The 18,943-nt window shown below is 51.0% G+C and overlaps 9 protein-coding genes across 9 annotated transcripts; 3 read left to right on the top strand and 6 right to left on the bottom strand.

Annotated features, from left to right (window-relative positions):
* Nucleotides 1-1,511: 1,511 nt before the first annotated feature.
* On the top strand, nt 1,512-2,402 carry CORC01_13555 (uncharacterized protein; the record flags this gene model as incomplete). Its single annotated transcript, XM_022625172.1, has 2 exons — nt 1,512-2,118; nt 2,368-2,402. 2 exons carry the CDS (start codon nt 1,512-1,514, stop codon nt 2,400-2,402), a joined length of 642 nt encoding a protein of 213 aa, XP_022468317.1.
* A 102-nt stretch (nt 2,403-2,504) lies between these two features.
* CORC01_13554 (uncharacterized protein) lies at nt 2,505-4,352 on the bottom strand (the record flags this gene model as incomplete). The annotated part of the gene is made up of 6 exons (XM_022625171.1): nt 2,505-2,706; nt 2,763-3,411; nt 3,468-3,597; nt 3,668-3,805; nt 3,881-3,911; nt 3,982-4,352. The coding sequence occupies 6 exons, from the start codon at nt 4,350-4,352 to the stop codon at nt 2,505-2,507; spliced, it is 1,521 nt and encodes a 506-aa protein (XP_022468316.1).
* Nucleotides 4,353-5,943: 1,591 nt separating this feature from the next.
* CORC01_13553 (uncharacterized protein) lies at nt 5,944-7,579 on the top strand (the record flags this gene model as incomplete). Its single annotated transcript, XM_022625170.1, has 3 exons — nt 5,944-6,243; nt 6,326-6,833; nt 6,972-7,579. Coding segments are annotated over 3 exons (1,416 nt in total), but the record flags the coding sequence as incomplete, so codon positions are not given.
* A 356-nt stretch (nt 7,580-7,935) lies between these two features.
* On the bottom strand, nt 7,936-8,977 carry CORC01_13552 (metalloprotease; the record flags this gene model as incomplete). The annotated part of the gene is made up of 3 exons (XM_022625169.1): nt 7,936-8,008; nt 8,059-8,573; nt 8,636-8,977. Coding segments are annotated over 3 exons (930 nt in total), but the record flags the coding sequence as incomplete, so codon positions are not given.
* A 155-nt stretch (nt 8,978-9,132) lies between these two features.
* CORC01_13551 (uncharacterized protein) lies at nt 9,133-9,225 on the bottom strand (the record flags this gene model as incomplete). Its single annotated transcript, XM_022625168.1, has 1 exon — nt 9,133-9,225. One exon carries the CDS (start codon nt 9,223-9,225, stop codon nt 9,133-9,135), a length of 93 nt encoding a protein of 30 aa, XP_022468313.1.
* A 1,597-nt stretch (nt 9,226-10,822) lies between these two features.
* Nucleotides 10,823-12,584, bottom strand: CORC01_13550 (uncharacterized protein; the record flags this gene model as incomplete). Its single annotated transcript, XM_022625167.1, has 3 exons — nt 10,823-11,789; nt 11,865-12,323; nt 12,397-12,584. 3 exons carry the CDS (start codon nt 12,582-12,584, stop codon nt 10,823-10,825), a joined length of 1,614 nt encoding a protein of 537 aa, XP_022468312.1.
* A 1,092-nt stretch (nt 12,585-13,676) lies between these two features.
* CORC01_13549 (cytochrome P450) lies at nt 13,677-15,378 on the bottom strand (the record flags this gene model as incomplete). The annotated part of the gene is made up of 5 exons (XM_022625166.1): nt 13,677-14,271; nt 14,329-14,454; nt 14,511-14,869; nt 14,932-15,128; nt 15,192-15,378. 5 exons carry the CDS (start codon nt 15,376-15,378, stop codon nt 13,677-13,679), a joined length of 1,464 nt encoding a protein of 487 aa, XP_022468311.1.
* An 884-nt stretch (nt 15,379-16,262) lies between these two features.
* On the bottom strand, nt 16,263-17,500 carry CORC01_13548 (uncharacterized protein; the record flags this gene model as incomplete). Its single annotated transcript, XM_022625165.1, has 4 exons — nt 16,263-16,402; nt 16,596-16,829; nt 16,896-17,111; nt 17,203-17,500. The coding sequence occupies 4 exons, from the start codon at nt 17,498-17,500 to the stop codon at nt 16,263-16,265; spliced, it is 888 nt and encodes a 295-aa protein (XP_022468310.1).
* A 252-nt stretch (nt 17,501-17,752) lies between these two features.
* Nucleotides 17,753-18,565, top strand: CORC01_13547 (uncharacterized protein; the record flags this gene model as incomplete). The annotated part of the gene is made up of 2 exons (XM_022625164.1): nt 17,753-17,941; nt 18,023-18,565. The coding sequence occupies 2 exons, from the start codon at nt 17,753-17,755 to the stop codon at nt 18,563-18,565; spliced, it is 732 nt and encodes a 243-aa protein (XP_022468309.1).
* Between the last annotated feature and the right edge of the window lie 378 nt (nt 18,566-18,943).

Here is an 18,943-nt window from a genome sequence, read left to right as displayed (position 1 = left end):
TCGTAGCCGTTGCGATTACATTTTAACAAAGTCTTCGTGAGTTGTGTGAGGAAGCGAAGCGGTTGCCTCGCTGGGAGGGATGGGCTAGAGACGTCCCTCGGAGGAGGGGCGGGGTTGCACTGCTGACTAAGAATTGCGACTAAGAGTTGCCATAGCCCTGGTGCCAGCGCCTTGATTATCCTCGCCAAGAAAGTCCATGAATCTCCGATGCTTCTCTGATAAGATCCAAGCTTCCTTCCTACAACACCTGCTTCCATGTAACGATAAGCCCATTTAAAACACCACCACTAGATCATCCATCCAATCAGTTAAGATTGGAGATTCATCGAAGCGCAAGCTGTCTCAACAAAGCAGATGCAGGGCTAGGGACTCTCGCACTTCAGTTTCAACTCCATATTCGATCATTCGGTCACAACATGCGAACCCCGGGAGCAGCGTGTATTGAATGTGTTCGGACCAAAAGAAAGGTTCGGCCAGGCCAAACATCTGCACTAGATGTCCATGCTCCAAACGAAATACAATACTGAGACTGAATGTAGTGCGACCGACAAAAGCCAAATTGCGCGCGATGTGCGAGACGCGGCATCCACTGCCAGCAACAAGACTTCAAGATCTGGAGGGTCAGCACACACCAGAAGAAAATCAACGACCATCCCAGGACTCGCACTAGAAGTATTGCCACATCTATCAGAACAGATCTATCCAATAACACAGACTCAAATGAAGATGAGACAAGACACATGCAATCATCCTCACAATCTATAAACGACAAGGTTCAACATGGGGCAATCATCGCCAGCGAGAATGCCGAGCTTACATGCGAAAATACTACAAAATCAGCAACGAACGATAATGACGCTAAAAGGCATCCAAGACGTCAGGTTCCGGCTTCACCTGTTGCACTACATCCGAAAACGTCTAGTACACCACTCCAAGTTCCATTATCCATTTCGACCTTGCCATCCGATGTTCAAGCAAATCCAGACAAGATAATCCTATGGCAATATTTCATCACGGTATCGTGCCATCAGTTCCAGTGCTGGGACGGAGATCCAACCAAAGATTTCCACGACCCACTGGGGTCGCTTTTATCGTCGATGGCAGCCTTCGATGGCCCTATGAGATTGGCTGCACTTGCATTTTCGGCAGCAGCATATCAGAAGATCAGGCCAACGAACGAGTCGAGGGTTTCCACCACTCTTTTGAAACACAACGCTCTACTCGCCTTATCATCGAGTCATCGTACTAGCTCTATCAGCGCGGAAGATTTGCTTTCTTCAATGGCAGCGTGTTTGTTGCTCTTCCGAGTCAGCAGAGCGGGCGAGTCCTCAGACCAGGGATTATTGTCGCTAGCCAATAGTGCTTTTTCATGCTTGCAGACTCCAGAATTTCGGCTGCATCGACATGACAACCGGCTCAAGGCCTTGACGGCACTACTCAAGTGGACAGATATATGCAGTCTTGTCTCGCTTCATTCGAATGAATCCAGTGAACTGGCCTCCTCCATCGACATGGTCATGTACGAGGAGGAAGTCACCAACTTTTCGGATGATTTCCGGGATTGGATCACACATCCCATCTACACATTTTCACGCCATCTGATCAGCCCCCTTCTGCGCATGGGAAGACTCCTTCAACACACACGGCAATCGATGTCATGGCCAGATCAGATGAAGGCCGAGGCAGCAGCTTTGGAGGAAGAACTTCTTCAGTGTTACGACCGCGACGTTGAGGCCAACAGAGGTCCCATCAAAGACACCGCGGACGTTTTACACGTCAACGAGGCTATGCATGCGGCAGCGCTCATCATGTTTTATACCAGGATCATGGACATGCCCTTCACTACGCCGCTCATCAGACGAAACGTTGACAAAGTCCAGCGGGAAGCCTCCTTTATAGCACCCAGCTCGCTTTCGAGCCGTGCCATTATATTTCCCCTCTTTATCGCTGGCTGTGAGGCGGTCGACGGCAGAGTTCGGGAATTGATTGCTCAGCGCATTCTTGGAAGCAATTATTGTAGCGAGCTCGAGCCGTCCAAGGTTGTCAGTCACCTATCCCAGATATGGAGCGTTCGCGATCAGAGCCCAGGACTTACGTGGTTGGAGTGGTCGCAGCAAGGTCAGTCATCCCATGGTGCCAAAGTCCATCATTTGCTAATAGTGATGCAGCGGATGCATCATTGGAACCATTCATTGTATTCTGAGAATATGTTGTCTACTTAATTAGCCGTGCCATTTTACGTCATACCTAGGATCCTTGCGCGTCGGATAAAGGACAGATAAAAGACAGTTAGAATTCATCTAGTGTTTAATCCTGAACGAGATACTACGAGACCGGCATTGACACCATGCAAACACAACATCATAGGCAATCCTCTTGAAGATTATCATCGCTCTTCATGATTCCTATATTGGTCAAAGGTGCATGTACACATGTTTCTAGCCGTAATAACTGGAAGAAGTCCACCACAACGCAAACTCTGGGTGTCTTCCGAATCCAACGGTTTACTGACAAGCGATGCTCAGATCAGTGGCATCTTCAGGTTGTTCCCAGGGAATGAAATCAACCTTGCAGCACATCCCTCGGGGCCGCGAGGTAAGGACTTGATCATCCATATCCATGCTTGACACCATGTCTGTAGATGGCCGTGTTCGGTATTTAGAGTAGACTGCGTTGAGATTGGCCCTTATCTCGGCCATGGCGAGGCTGAAATAAAAACGGATCAACATGGCGTTATCTAAGCAGGAATACTCAATACTCACTGTTTCCCAATGCATGTCCGAGCCCCCAGGCCAAACGCAAAAAATTGCCGTTGTCTCTCAGTATTCATGTTGCCACCATGAGCCATCCATCGATCAGGGTTGAACTCATCAGCGTCAGGGAAGATGATCTTGTCCAGGCGGTGCATGCTGTACGAAGTACATCCCACTATCGTATTTTCAGGGAGGTAGTAGCCGTCAATGTGCGTGCCCTTCTTGGGCACATAGCGCGGCAAGGGCAAGGTTCCTGGCGCCCACAGCCGAAGAGCCTCTTGCACGACAGCGCCAAGATACGGCAGGGTATCAAGGTTTGTTCCGGGGACGGCTCCGACGAGTTCCTCGTGGAGTCTTGTCACCTTGTCGTGGTGCTTTGGCTGCGAAAGCTCCCAAATCAGCCAGCACAGCGTGTCGCCCGTCGTCTCGATGCCGGCGCCGATGTGGTCCAGGCACTCAGCCTCGGCCAAGGCCGTGTCAAAGGTTTTTGATTCTAGAAGCCGTGCTGCAAGTGTAAAATCCGCGTACCCACCTCGATTCATTGCCTGACGAACATAGTTCTCAATCGTGGAGCCTCCTTTGGGTGTGTTTCTCGACGTCGGTGCAAAGGCTGCCCAAAGACGCGCGACGAGCGGGGAGTAATAAGTCAGGAAGAGTCCTACCGTGTCTTTCGTTAGTGTGGCGCTTAGTGCAGTGGCATATTTGGAGACTTACTCTCTCTGCTGTTGGAATATGACAGCAAGCGAACCATTTGCATGTCTTTGCCGCCTGATAAAGATTCAGTTCCGTAAGGGTAGAACAACATGGCAGTGACACAATCTAGCGCGTAGGCGTGAAGATAAAGCTGACATTGTCAGTATGATAGGCTTCGCTTGTCATTTGACGATGACAACTCAACAAGTAGATTGACTCACATATATATCAGCCGATGGTTTTGCAGCACATGCTTGTGTAAATACTTCCGCCCGTTCGGCTATGGCGTCCATGACCTTCGACCTCAGAATGTTGGAGTTTGAGTATCGATCTGCGATGCTCCGCCGGATCTCGCTATGCTTTTTGGGGGCCATGATTAGCCGAATTGTGCATAAAAAGCACATGATCATATCGATGCCAAAAGATCAACACACCTTTTCAGGGTCTAATGCTGTGAACAGATTACTGTGCATTCAAGTCAGCTCGAAACTAGGCATTTTGGATTAAATACAGACAAGTTTGGGGGTGCTGTTACATGTGGCCGTCTTGTTCAAAGAGCGAGTAAAGCTCCGTTTTCCGGAATTCCTTGTTTCCGGAGCTGTAAATGTGTTTTGCTGAAGTGTAACTGGCGAATGATACTTCGTTTCGGCCCAGTTGGACCACGGGGCCGTATTTGAGATGAAGAGCATGGGTCCACCCTCTTTTATGTCCCATGAACTCGTGGTACTTGACAAAGATACTCGTCAACTTCAAGTACCAAGGGCCTGGTACTTTGATCATGGCAGAAAGATGAAGTCTTTGAAACCATAGTATTAGAACACCCAAGACAAATAGATCGATGATAAGCCATCTACCGATGGGCACATCTTGGTAGACAAGAGATGAAATTGTGGTTGAATCAAGCATGGCGACGACCTAGGGACACAGGAAAGTGTTGATGAGCTTGATAATGATGCGTTGTGTGAGCCTCTTCAGGAAATATCGGCTATGATAGTTCTTGAACTGTAAGATTCAGGTGCGACTATCTATACGAAAAACACAACAGCACGAAAAGGATACATCCCGTCAACGGCTGGGTCCAGTAAGCGCGGGCTGGAGGGAGCGGGCAGAGCAACACCAAGGGTGGGAGACATAAGCAAACCTACGCTAAACCGTCCGTAGGTGGCTTTTCCGCATCGACGCTAATCTCATATTTCGGGCTCCACGGATATGTCATATTGATGTGAAATACCTACTGACGAGAGCAGCAAGTCATGGCCTTGCAGTTTACCGCGATGCATCTTGAATGCCGCTTCGAGGAATCCCTCCGCCGTCCAGAGTGGAGAATAAAGAGCAAAGAGGATTCTCTGCATGACCCCGCAGGATCGTTCCCCGCCTGTTGATTGATCTGGATTAAGAGAGGCTAACTGCATATGGCAATTTTTCCACTCACTCTACTTCACTTTTCGCTGCCACGATATGACGCGATGACAAGTAGCTTACTGTTCTGTTCTTAGAGGCAGGCGGGTTTGGAAGCATTCAATGACTGGTGAAGATTCGGTTGAATGTATTGTAGTTGTACGCGGATGGTTTGAGTTTCAGTTGCAGATGAGGCATGTGATCTATGCCGTCTTATCAATGCACTCCTGATAAACAATGAATCAGTCTCCTCGTGTTTTGTACAATGGAGCGTGGCATGTTTCCAGAACAATCCACGACGACGTGATGGACAAGTCGTTCACGAGTGCTTCTTGCGCTTGTCACTGCGATGAGACAACAGCAGGCGGCGCAACGACTCGTTTCCGCAGTTTACTTCCTCGCAAAAGCCCCACGGACTTTGCATCATCGTCTTCCTCAAGTTTCCGAAGCCTTTCGACCGTGTCAAAGGAGGTCGAGGGCCACCATGCAGCCTCGAACAAATTTTGTGTTCTTTCGGCGCAGGCCTCGAAGCCGGACATAAGCCAAAGTTACTATAGTCAGTCACGTTGTCGTCTATTGTTGAACAGATGGGTTCGATCAGCGTAACGGCACTGAGCAATAGTCCAGCGGCTTCCACGATGCGGGGAAAGCTTCCCCATTGACACCTGCCGAACTCATTCAATACCCACTATAAGAAACTGGGTTTGGTCCTATTACTAAAGTCTACAGATAATCTCCTTAACATTTCAATTGCAGAATGGAGATACTACGCGAATATATCGAAGCCATGATCTTGCGAGGCATTGAGGGACGGTTCACGAACTGAAATTCTGAACTTCGTAGTTGAAGGGAATTGTGACGCGCTCAATTCCGCATTCGGCTTGATTCCCGAATTCTTGTTTGCTAAGCGAATGATACGAGCACTGCCTTGCGGAGCTCCGTCGGCGTTAACACGTTTAATCATTTCTTACGCCCGATGCCTGTGTCACCATCGGTGAGTACCCGATTGTCTGTCTGACCTAACGTAGGCTCGGAATCTTGGACTTTCCCCCTCCGACTTTCCGCTCATCGCGGGTCTTGATTCCGATCTCTGCACAAAAGAACTTTGGCGGCGTGTATTGGCCAGCTGTGTATATACCACTTTGCTGGACAGCCTCCAAGGGCCTGGCTGCTTCTCACTTTAGATGACATAGATGTGATGGAGATCATTGCGGAGCAGAGCCGTGCGATGAAGATTCTGAAGAAACCGCACAGGAAGTCCAGACTTGGATGCCACACATGCAAAAAACGAAAAATCAAGGTCCGTCTGACGAGAAACCTCTGCATATCATCTCCTGTCGTTGCCCAATGTTCAGCAATCACCCGCGCCTCGTACCCGGCCCAGGATCTGCAACAAGCTGTGTGCAGTCTGGCAACATTGTGGCACCATTCAAGCAGTTCCTTTCCTCTGTTACACTAGCTGACATCTGCCTCCCAATAAGTGTGACGAACTGAAGCCAGCATGTCAAAATTGCGTGCGCCACCTGGTGACATGCGACTTTGCGCAGGGCCACTCGATGCCGGTGTCGATGACCAGCATGCAAATCACCTTGCAAACAACCGTCGACACCGTAAACATAGGTGACTTAGTAGCGTCCACTCGATCAATACCGGCTATTGACAAAGACCTCAACTTTGTCGACTTGGAGCTTATTCACAACTTCACTACCTCCGTCTACATGACACTATCAACAGACGACCTCGTCCGCCAGATGTGGCAAGTCTCGGTAGTGCGCATGGCGCTGAAATGCGAATATGTCATGCGAACTCTACTCTCTATATCAGCCCTACATCTGGCCCATGAACGGCCGGAACGCAAGGAGGCTCTCGTGTCCAAGGCCCTGCTTTACCATCGATTAGCTTCAAGAGAAGCAATGCAGTTGATGAGTACTCTCGACGAACGAAATGCTGAGAACTTGTTCTTGTTTTCTCTTCTCACAATTTTCTTCGGTGAGTGAAGTAGTCCTTGTACATTCTCATTGACATGAAGCCATGAAATTCTTTCAGTGTCTTATGGCTCTTGCTCTCTGAAGCCTCCTCATCACTTCCTGACTGCGTTTGAGTAACATACTGACCTGCACACTTCAGCTCTTGCATCAGGCCGTTACCTAAAGGAATCAGTCGTGGTATGGGAATCTGCGTTCCCGGACTGGACATTTCTTCTTTCAGGAGCTTGCTCCCTCATCAAACTCCTCAACTCAAAGAACTACGAAGGCCCACTGACACCTCTGTTGACATATGCAAAGGAGCGGTTTTTTACCGCGCGTGACGACTCAAGAGCTCAACCGACCGCATTGAAGAGCCTCCGAAAACGCGTTAGCGGGAGCAATGTCAATAAAGACTTGTTACGCATCTATAATATGGCAATAGACGAGCTGGGCCCCCCTCTATCTCTTGCTCTGCATGACGAAGGTCGTGGTATGGACATCATGGATATGTTCATCTGGAAATATTTCGTCTCGGACGAGTTCCTACCCTTGTTGAAAGAGCCGAGGGCGAACCAAGAGGCCATTGTCATTTACGCGCATTTTTGCATCGTGCTTAAGAGATTGGAGAGTCAATGGTGGCTTCAAGGGTGGTCGATTCATCTTATATCACAAGCGTGGGAGTTGCTGGACGAGAGTCACAAGTCATGGATTCAGTGGCCGATGGAGGAGCTAGGATGGGCGCCCCCGAGTCAGAAGGTTGTGCCATGAATCAAGTAACGTGGAAGACAAATCTTGACCAATCGCTCCTTCTATTTTCTTCTTGCCTTTCTGGAAACAAATAGGTTTTCAACTTTGGACCAATGCCCGTATCCAGTCAGGTCGCTGTACTTGGACCGCCACCGTACTAATTCAAAGTACGAATTAAGTGGCTCTCACATATGACGTCAAACGACTTCACCTCATCAAGGATCTAGTGTTCCATGTCTAGAAGACAGATAATATTATGCCATGAGTCTAGGTTCTCTTGCAGCACAAGGATTGTCAATTCAAATTATTTACTAGTAATATCTAGGTTTGCAAATTATAGTTGAATTAAGACATCGCTCAAGCTACTAGCCAACAAGTTAGGCGCGGTAGTTGTTCCAGAAGCTCAGCATGCGCGTCTGCTGGCCAGAGGTGAACTCCTCGTAGCAAGAGCTATTGATATGTCAGCAGGCATCACGAATGATTCCAAGGGGACTGCTTACTCATAGGAGTAGTCCATGTAATTGTGGATGGGGTCAAGGCCGGTGATGCTGGGGCAAGAGTCGCGGCCGACCGGGCATCCGGAAGAAGCGCTCGCCTGTGCAGGGGTATCCGCAACGGAGTCTCCACCGTTGCAACCTCCCTGGAAGGTGTGGTACAGACCGAACCAGTGACCAATCTCGTGGGTGGCGGTCTTTCCGAGGTTGTAGTTGGTGCTGCTTCCGCCGGGAACCGTGGACGACAGGATGGTGCAGCCGTCGGCAATGAAAGCAGAGGAGCCGGGGGAGGCGTTGGTAGGGAACGTGCAGATTCCAAAGGCACCACCGACACTTCTCAGGAAGTACAAGTTCAGACTGCCGTAGTCACCCTTGCGGAGAGCCGTCTTCATGGCCGTCTGGCTGCTGTAGCCGGCCCAGGCGGAGTTAATGGTACGGGTCGTCTCGACGAGGTTGAACTGGATGCCGTGGGGCGCAAAGTTGGAGTTCATCACGGCCAATTGGTCCGACACCATCTTGTCCTGGACGGAAATTCCTCATAAGCGGCCCTTCAGGTACTCTACACAATGACGAGAGCGCTTACAGTGATGTATCCATTAGCCACCGTCTGGGAGGAGGCCACGATGTGGAAATAGGTAGGGACGGTGATGGTGGCCAGGAGGCTGAAGTTACCGGCGTTGGCGGCCTCGTTCTCGGCAAGCTTCTTGGAGATTTCAAAGTGCTCGGCGGACGGCTCCTCGGTAGCACAACCGAATCTCGGCGTCGGCGTCACTGCGGCAGAGACGGAGGCGGCAAGAGCCGCGACAAGAGCAAGCTTGACCTGCATGATGAGTGAGCCGGGGGCCTGAGAGCTAATAAACGAGTTGGATAGGAGCGGTGAGAGGGATGTCGAGCTGAGAAGGAGAACCTTGATGGCAAGAGAGCTGATTTATATAGAGTCCATGATCATCCTCTCTTTGCGAAGGCTATCTTGTCGTTGTTGGGCTTCTATTCTCGGGGCTCTGGAAGTGGCCCGGTACGTTACAGCGCGCTGAAGCGGCTTGGAACGATGCCCTAACAGGAAGCCCGTTGATGGCGGTACTACCAAAGTAATAAGGCCCGCATCAGGCGATAGAAGGAAACTGGAAACAAGCCCGAGACTTGTCTTTCCAATGCTTCAGACTCCTTCCTCATCGGGCTGATACCAAGACTTTGGCGGTTCAGCTGGGTTGAGATGGGGGCATTATAGGACCACCAGTGTAAGCCGCGGACTTCCATATTTCCACCTTCTGTGTTCTGCCGTCTAGTTAGTGTTGTTGATAGCTAAGCGAGAGTCGGGTTTGTGTGGGGACCCCATGGCCCGGCAGAGTTCCCTCCTTGCATGAAGCGATCACTGATGGCCAAGGGGAATAAACATGCTCAACGTAATACGGTGGGCGTCGGATTCGACCGATAAGCTTAAACTGATCTGTTGATCAACTTGAAGCTAATAAGTGGCCCGGTGGAATACGTGGATGTGTCCTGGTCGAATGACAGGCGAGCTTCACTACTGGCGCTAGCGGTGTGTGGTTGCATTGCCATTCAACTGCTCATTATATGCTAGTATGCCAAGGTCTGCCAAGACGGCCTTTCATCCAACTGTAGAAGTACGATAGAACCTGCCTTTTTGAGCAACAACTTGGTAAACGTGATGACTGAGCTTGCTTCTTTGATTATCTGCCATTGGTCGAAGGGAAAGTTGAAAGACTAATCAGTGTCTCGGGGATTTGGAGGATCTGACTCCGCGTATCCGGACAGCGACAACTAGTTTCTGTTGAAAAGAGCTGCTTGCAGGAAGATAAAAAGGACTCTATATCTAGTCGTTCCGTTCTGAATCAAGGGTATTGCAAACGCCAAAGCCAATGTACTTAAAAGTGCGTATTCCTAGCCAATCAATGCCGCAACAAATGCGCAACAATGGCAAGCGGCTCTGGAAGAGTTGCGTCCTGTGATGAATGATCAATGCAAAGGCATTATAACTCCTCATTGGCTCAACAAGATGGGAAATAGGCAACGTGAAAATTTCACACAATCAACTGATGTGTTGCGATTTACACCGGATAATTACCGTCAGACTGGCGCGAGCTTCACCCAATTCCGACTCTTACTTGATGTTTCTTTTTATTCAGTTTGTTTGGTATTATGTTTCCTTATCAATCATTAGATCTCGGTCCATAAGGACGTTTGTGAAGACTCTCCAAAAATTTGCTTTGTGGACACAATTCATGACTAGGTACTTTACCTTTTCACATGAATGCCTTATCCTGATCGCTTTGCATCATCTAACGATTCATTTGCCCCTGCCTGCGGAGCTTTGTGCCCGAATATCTTTGGTGATGTAATGGCAGAAATTTCTCTATATCCCTATGATGGCCTATTGGGGATGGTACTAGTGCTGAGATCAAGATAAGGTGCTTTTCTTTTCATGTACAAGGCCGGCCTCACATCTCATGGAATTTGCCAATTGTTTCATATCATGTAGATGTCCAATGCACCGAGAGCGAAGTCTTTGACATACCAGCCAATTACAAGGGTAATAAGAAATTGATATTGAGCACAATATAAAATTAGGCCAGAACAAACGCATTCCGGTGCCAAGTTTCAATCGCGAGCTAAGAGCGTTCCATTTTATCGTTCTGGTGATTTTGCATGTCCTTCTATAACGTAGCACTAGAGTAGCTGCAGAGAAAAGTTTGCAATGTGACTTGAGCACATGGCAGATGTGATTGACTGAGTGTTGCTGACAACTTCATCAACCTACTGACAACTGCAGCCTCGTTCCCGGTGTTCCAGTCTCGACCCTCCACTTGCCTTCAAATTCTTTCCTCGAGCGTACCATTATAGGGATCGGCTCAGCAGGAGAATGCAGGGCGACAAACAGCCCATCAATCTTGGGCATCCTCCACTCCCTTCCAGAAGGCCCCTCGCCTTTGAATTCCGGCGCAACCTCAAAGTCAAGTTTCAAAGTCATCAACGCAATCAGCGTCATGGTGCCAGTGGTAGCGAACCAGCGCGCAGGACAGACATGAGGGGCCACACCCCAGATGGGAAATGAGTGAGGCGCCAAGTCTCCCGGCGCAGCTACGCCTGGCGCATCGGGCTTCTTCTTCATCTTGATGAATCGGTAGGCGTCGAACGAGGTAGCGTCTGCGCCCCACGTCTCCTCGTTTCGGAGAATGGGAATGCCGTTGATCTGAACATAGTTGCCGCTTTTGAGAAGCTGCGTCGTATCGTCTACTGTGATGGTCGTGTCGCGAAGAACCTCGCGAATGTGAGCGTGAATGGTGTGCAGGCGCTGTGCCTCCTGTATTGAAGAGAGGAGCAGAGGACATGCCGACTTGATGACCGAGACATCCAAGCAGAAGACGCCGTCCTCGTCAGTCTTGACGGCGTTGCGGACTTCTTTGCGAATTGCTTCCACTAGCCACGGGCGGGAGAATACCTCAAAAACGGACCACCACGTCGTGGGTACGTAATTGGCCAGCATGGCAATGTCGAAGCCAACGTTGATACGCCCAATATCACGAGGGGACACTCCATTTTCTTCCATGACCCGTGACCGGCCCCTGATGAGACCTGAAGCTGTCTCCAGGCCCCCAAGACGGACATATTCTTCGTAACGTTGACCGTTGCGTTCCCGCGCTTGCATTGCCTTTTTCGCAAACAGATCGGCGATGATGCCTCCAGGCAGAAGGATGTGTGCCTGATCAGCAAAGGTCCTGCACTGCGTTAGTTTCTCGTCTCGAGTCAATCTCCTTTACCCACATCGAAAGAGGTTCCAGGAAAGTAAGTACCAGAAGTCAGCCTCATGTTCAGGGTTCTTGAACGGATTGAGATGACCAAACATCCCTTCCGACGCTGACAGCCCAATCGCGTGCTTCAACCAGGCGAACAAATCAATCGGAGTGCCTGTCTCGGGTGATTCGAGGGCATCTGCAGCCAGCCTGTCAATCATCTCGAGTTTCACTTGCGTCGCAACAAGGCTCATGTCATCGAGCTCAGGACCAGCTGCCAGCGTCGTGCGTTGGACTCGATCAAATTCTTTAGCCTCTGGTCCACCTCCAAGGTGATCTTGCAAGCTGGTGGCCTTCTCATGGGCACCGCTCAAGTTGTGAGACGCCTTGGCTGCAAAGGGCGCAAAAGAAATGGTTTTGGCATTGCGTTGAATCGACGCGATGAAATTGCGCTCCGCGATGACGTAGAACTTGAAGGAGAAGATGGGCACAGAGAATATCTTGACTTTGGCTTCGGTTCTGTCGGGGCATGTCAGATACGGTACAGGACATGCATCAAGGGCTGGGAATCGGAAGGGCGGGGAGAACTCACCCAACTTTGGTAAAGTAGTTTCCAGAGCCATACTTGTTGAGACCGAGAAGATGGCCAATCAATGGCACGCGGGGTCTGATGTACTCTGGCTCTTGTGGATTTTTGGAGAGGAAGAAGAAAGACTCCAGCAAGTAGCTGCCGATGACAACCACGGCGAGGACCGTGCCGGCAAGGGCAGGAAGCTCCATTCTGAAACGATCCAATGGAACGGTCAGTGATGAAATTGAAGAGAGCGAAGAAGATTGGGAAGTCAGATGGGACAATTGAGGTCATATATCATCACCGTCAATCTGCCATAGATCCTTCAGGAGGGGCTAGTCGTAATCGTATTAGGTTGTTGGCCAGCTGTCCCATCCCTGTTCAGTATCGAGGAGGCTTGTTGAAAACCCCCTAAATAAGTACATGTATCGACGGATACACGAGAGCTGCATTCGGTTACTCCACAAGGGAGGGGTCGCGCTAGTGTGACAACAGTAATTGCGGGTGATTGATTGGCTTGATGGAACAAATCCGAGGCCCTGTCCCCGGTCTATTATCTTACGTGAGAACATTGGAACTTGGGCGTCAGCTGAATCCCTCGACATAATGCAACAAAAGATATGATATCCTGATTTCGGCCTCGCGAACAAGACTGAAAGTACTGTGTTCACCAGTGCGCAACGCCCAGGCATTTCGGAACATATTGTTGATAGGCGACGTGATCCTTAACCTTCCGTCAAGACGTCTTGTGGACCATTTAAAGTTTCCAAAGCCATCTCATTTAGCTTTCTCGTGCTGTGATGAAGAATGTTCTTGGCGAAGCTAAATTTTTGATGGGTGGACTGCCGCTGTGATAGTCCCAAACGATGTTGAAAAATCGTGAATCCTGATTCCACCCGGACGACAACATGGCAGGAGTCATTGATGTGAGCGGTTAACTTGGGGGATGTTCTAACACACATATAGACACTAGAAGAAGCCCATATCAAGCCCCGTGTGGTAATGACGGTGCGGAAGACGCGTGTCTATAAAAAGCCGAGATCGATCTGTTTCTCGTTGCATCACAGTAGCACACGGCCGAGGGTTTAGCATAGATTGGGGAACACCGAACTCAGTTCTGACTGCTTGCGATCTGTGTAACTAATAAGTCCATGTCCTTCCCCAAGGAGGGTCTTTAAGAAAGCTCACAGCGATTGACGGCAAATAAACTCCCTGTCATCTACTTCTCTTCGTGATCTTCAACCAAAAGTCATGTGTGATCCAGAATCCTGCACTCCACAACCTCATAGGCTTCTCAGGCTTTACAATAGAAAAGTCATATCTACGGAGAAGCTGTAGTCGAAATCGTTAGCAAAGGTCTCCACCACATGGAAATACAGCAGATATCTGACCTCAACAAAGATCTTGTTCAACTCCATCGACGCAATGTTCCTCCCCATGCAGTAGAACTTGCCATACCCAAACACCATGTCAGTCGTTGACATCATGGCCTTATACCTTCCCTCGTCGTCGGACATAGCCGCCTCGGTCCATCTTTCCGGCCTGAAGAGATGTGCGTCGGGTCCGAAGATGTCGGTGGATCGGCCTATGCTGCACACATTCTCCCCCAACTGTGTCCCGGCAGGCAGCCTATATCCATGAATGACGTCCCCTTCTGGCGGGACTTGCTTGCTGACAATGCCGGTAGACGGCGGGTATAGGCGGAGACCCTCGCGTATCACAGCTTGGAGATACGGCAGGAATCTGGCCTCGGAATCTTTGATCGGGGAGCTAATCATTCTCTTGGCGATGGCGGCATCAATCTCGGCTCGGAGGGCTGTGAAAGCTTGCGGATTAGACAGAAGCGACAAGAGAATCATACGAATCGCCGTCGCTGTGGTATCAGAACCAGCAATCCTGGGATACGTCAGCCATTGATGCGGCCGTGATCCTCGGGAACGAAATGGTCATTACGTTTCAACATAAACTTCTTGTGTCAACTCTTCCCTCGTCAGCCCAGCATTGATAAACGACTGAATCATGTCCCGGCCCGGCTTCGTGTCCGGGGCCAACCTTCCATCGACAAAGGTTTTGGCAAATCTGATTCCATAATGTCAACCATTTTAGTAACAGACCAAGGACGCCACGTCACATACCCCATGAGCGCGCCGAACCCAGCAGAGTCTCCAGACTTTGGCAACCCCAGGTTCAGAGGCCAACTGTGCATAAGCGTTGCCAGCCATGGCACGTTTCCCATTGTAATCATGACAGGAAAGAAGGCGTCTTTCGTGGCGACGTACTGATACAAATCTCGATCTTCTTTGAGGAAGCCATACGGTGTGCCGAAGCCGAGCTCACTGATGACATCCAACGCAAAATAGGTCGATTTGCTGGCCATATCCATGGGTCTGAAGTCCTTTGCGGTAGAGATGTACTTGCGATCAATGAGGTCAACGAAAGCAGTAATGTTCTTGTCTATACCGGCCTCAAATCCCCCATTCTCTAGGCCCGAGTACTGCATGCATTCACTCGTCAGCAGTGGAGGTGCAGGTGTACGCTGGACAAAGCTGAGCTTACACCGGGTCCCATTTTGCTCTTCAAATACTTGCGCTTCTCTTCATCGCGCATCGAGAACAAGTGGTCCTCCCCCGGGGTCGTTCGCCCGACAGCGTACCACTCACCCTTGGTGTACTTACTTCGGGTGCCGGCAATCTTTTTCAGAGTGTCGCCATCGCTAAACATGACGGTATTGGGCCCAATACGAACCAAGGGGCCTTTTGCTCTTGGTCAGCATGGCTGCTGTCGCATCGGACCATCACCAAACGAAGCGCGCTCACCGTATTTCTCGTTCAGTTCCATGTAATACTCATGTACAGACCCATTCAACGCAGCGCGCGCCATCGAGAACCCAGTGACTCCGTGCCAGAACGGCCCAGGAACGTGAGAAAGCCGATACCACGAGTAGAATTCCTTCGCCAGCAGTCCCAAGAAGACTGCGACGGCAAGCACCAGCAGAACAGCCATCTTATCGATCGTGGAATTTTCAAAGAGACTGTTTGATTTGAAGTATGTTGTAGTTGATGAAGAAAGGTCTCTGGCACCAAAAGAAGAACGGCAGAGGGGTTGGAGTCTCAGCTGCTAGCCGAGAGCTTCCCTAGTGCCATGTGCCAGCCATGGGGACGCCGCTCTCGGTGCGACCCCCAAGACTCTAAAGCTTCCAGTCATCACATTTTCTGCTTCTGAGCCGCTCAAGTGACATCTCGTTTGAGACGCCTGGCTGACTAAAATGAGACGTTCGACAGGACCACGAGACCTAGCGGCCAGCCCAGGCTCAAAGAGGTATAGCTAAATAGGAAATGGGGATTTTCCTGTCCTTGGAACCCGTCAGATTAGTCTCTGCAGAACATCAGCTGACATATTTCAAAGGTGCAAGCTTATCGTGTCTTCCACCGCCTCTTTGAGTAGTTTGGACTAGATCTTGAGGCAGAAGGTATTTGACTTGGCCCAATCCAGTGTAGTCTGCTGGGTCAACCGAGAGTCTTAAATAAACGTCCACTCGACAAATGGTAAGTTGTAGTTAAGATAACACTTGCAACACTCGACTCCGGCATCAAGTCCATCATCAAAAAGCTTAGAGGGCGCGGCGGATACAAAAAAGTTCATTCACAATCCGGGCAAGGGAGACTGACAAGGAATGAGTTTTTCAATCAAGATTTATTGCAGTTATAGTCAAGGCCCCGCCAACACGACCCTTTGGCCCAGCAACCCGAAAATTCCACACTAAGCTCTCGATAACCACCGATATATAATCACCGTCCCCACTCAGGCATTTCATCCTGATCATTTCATACACGACTTCGACCTCGACCAGCAGGTCGCCAATCTTGGTCTTTTGGGAGCGCGCGAGCCTAGTATAGGCCAACGAGGATGTCACCTCGGACCCGCGCTGTGAGGTGAACCTCGGCTTCAAGGTCAAGCTTGATACCGACCATGAGGCCGGCGTCCTTGAGCTTGCCGTTGTCATCAACGGGACCCTTGAGGAGGTTGCCTACCCGGTTCTCGAGTCAGAACATGCTTGTAATTTCTTTCCTCCGAGAGAACGGGGGGGGGGGGGGGGGGGGGGGGAGCGGTTGTGCGAGTGTTTGTGTGAGCGTGGGGGGGGGGGGGGTGGGGGGGAGGAATGGGAGGGGGGGGGGGGGGGGGGGGGGGGGGGGGGGAAGGGGCTCATTATTGCGGCTTACCAATGGGTCCGTTGGCGGGGCCGGAGAGACCGGGCATGGGGAGAGAGTTACCGAAGCCGCTGTTCTGGTTGTTGGTGAGGTTGTTGTTGATGGGCTTGGTGGTGTTAGTGTTGGGGTTGCCGGTGCTGAGGGAGTTGTTGGGGTAGCTGCTGGAGTTGAGGGGGTTGCTGGAGCTGGTGGAAATGGTAGACGGGTTAGAGGTGGTGGTGCTGGTCGGGGGAACCGAGTTCTTGGCTCTAAAAGGGGCGCAAAAAAAATTCAATTGGTCATGGGTTCAGACCCGTGGAGTTTTGGTCGTACTTACGGGGAAGACATGGTTGCGGTGGTGGTTGATGGAGGACGTGAAGAGGATGGAGGTGGGGTGGATGGACGAGGAGACGAGGGCCGAGGCGACGACGGGCGAGAAGACTGGGAGAGCGAAGAAGGCGGACGGGGAGAGGACGGACGAGGAGAGGACGGTCGTGAAGAAGACGGCGATCCTAGGCTTCGTACGTGGATGAACTTGAGCGATGGTCTCTGGCGAAGCTCAGGCTTTTCAGGCGGTGGCTGGTTGTCCGGCGGAATCTTGTCGAGAGACTGCTCGGAAGGAGATCTTTTTCGTGAATACCGCGAGGCTGAGTTGCTATGAGACTGAGGAATCTTGGTGCTGCCGAGGAAGAAGACGGCCATGACAGCTGGGCATCCGCTTCCTCTTTATCCTTTCCCGACGGCGTCGAACTGAGACATTGTCGCACAAGACTAATATGAAGTCGGAGAAAATCGTCCAATTTTCCCTTTCGTCCGGACATGGCCGTCGTCTCTGCTGCTGCCGCGCTGACGTTGCCGCTGCCGCTTGGGGGAAATATCGACAAGGATGCCTCGAGGACCTGGTGGTGGAGATTTTCTGCAATGGAGAGACAACTCATTGCCTCTCTGCCCGACGGGAAGGTGACCGCGCAGCTCCCAACAAAAGAAAGCACATCTCTGCCTTCAGGGATGATGCTTGCTGATCCGATGAGCTTTCACTTAAGGTATCGGGAGAGGCTTGACGGGATAGATCGGGGCAAAATTCTGCCAGACACTGGCATAAATCTATTCCCCCGTTGAGCTTCAGTGTTCCCCCCTTTTCCCACCTGTTGGACACAGCAGAGACATCAACGACACGCTGCGAGAGCAAAATGGTCGCTACATTCATCGTCGCCTTCTCGGCGGTTTTCGGCATGGCGGAGGCCATCCGACACACGCAGTCGCAGGCCCGCAGGAAAGAGCATCGCAGTCGGAAGAATAATCTCATAATCCGATGCCGCAAATCAACGTGTCACTCCCCAGATATCCACGGGAAGCACGTAGTCCTCTCCGGAGACAAGGTATCTACAGATCCCAGTAACCCAGCCCTCCCCTTTGAGATTCGACCTGCTGATGAAGGCTACTCTTCCCCGATCCCTTAGCTCTTCGTCGACACCGGCACCGACCCAGACTCGGCGTTTGGCCACCAGTTTGCGGGCTACTTCCTGCCGTACCCGGACAGCCAATACGCCGGTCTCGTCTCGACCATCTGCGACGAGCCGCCCATCATGAACTGGATCTACGTGGACCGGGACACGTACGAGGTCAAGTTTGGGACCCGGCCGTACGCCCAGCCCAACTACACGGGCCCGTTCGACTGCACCAGGCAAGACAAGCGACTCACCTTTGCCAGCTGGGAAGGGTTTTGCGTCGTCAAAACAGGCAATTTCTGGGCGCTCTACTTTGACGTTGAGCAGGATGGGCTCAAGTCGAAGCTGCCAGAGGGCGTGACCGCCCTCGAGGTGGATCTCCTGCGCGTCGAGGTACCTGTGAAACCGGTCAAGCCGGAGGAAGAAGAGCAAGCGGAGGGCAAGGATTCCGGTCAAGAGGGCAAAGAGAACGGCAACAGTGACAATGGCAACAACAGCGGCGGCGCTCACACAGCAGCAAATGAGGTGGAGCTGGAGTCTCCCGAGGTTGACTAATGCGTGGAGATACCAAGGGGGTGGCTAGTAAGGGAAAGCAATTCATTGCTTGTGGGGGGGGAGAGTATGTCATCCCATGTAGGACAGCCAATGTGCTCGGGGCAGCTTGATGGATGAAGAAACAATTCCAAGCCTTTTAATCCCAGCTATTGCCTTGCCGAGCCTGATAGTGTGGCCCATCGGACGATTCCCGCTCCAGATCGCAAAAGGTACTCTGTCCCCGTGGCGAGAAAACACGACTTCTGATGGGATCAAAGTCCTCGCTCAGATCCTGTGAGAGAACTCTTCGCGCACGTGAATTTCGTTGGTCGTGGGGAGCGACGGTTTGTGGGTAGTCGTAGTTGAATGTCGGTGCAGGTGCAAGTGCTGGCGTGGGCG

Source organism: Colletotrichum orchidophilum, assembly GCF_001831195.1.
Source record: "Colletotrichum orchidophilum strain IMI 309357 chromosome Unknown Scaffold_199.1, whole genome shotgun sequence".
NCBI classification, from domain to species: domain Eukaryota; kingdom Fungi; phylum Ascomycota; class Sordariomycetes; order Glomerellales; family Glomerellaceae; genus Colletotrichum; species Colletotrichum orchidophilum.
This window is presented reverse-complemented; position numbering and strand designations above follow the sequence as displayed.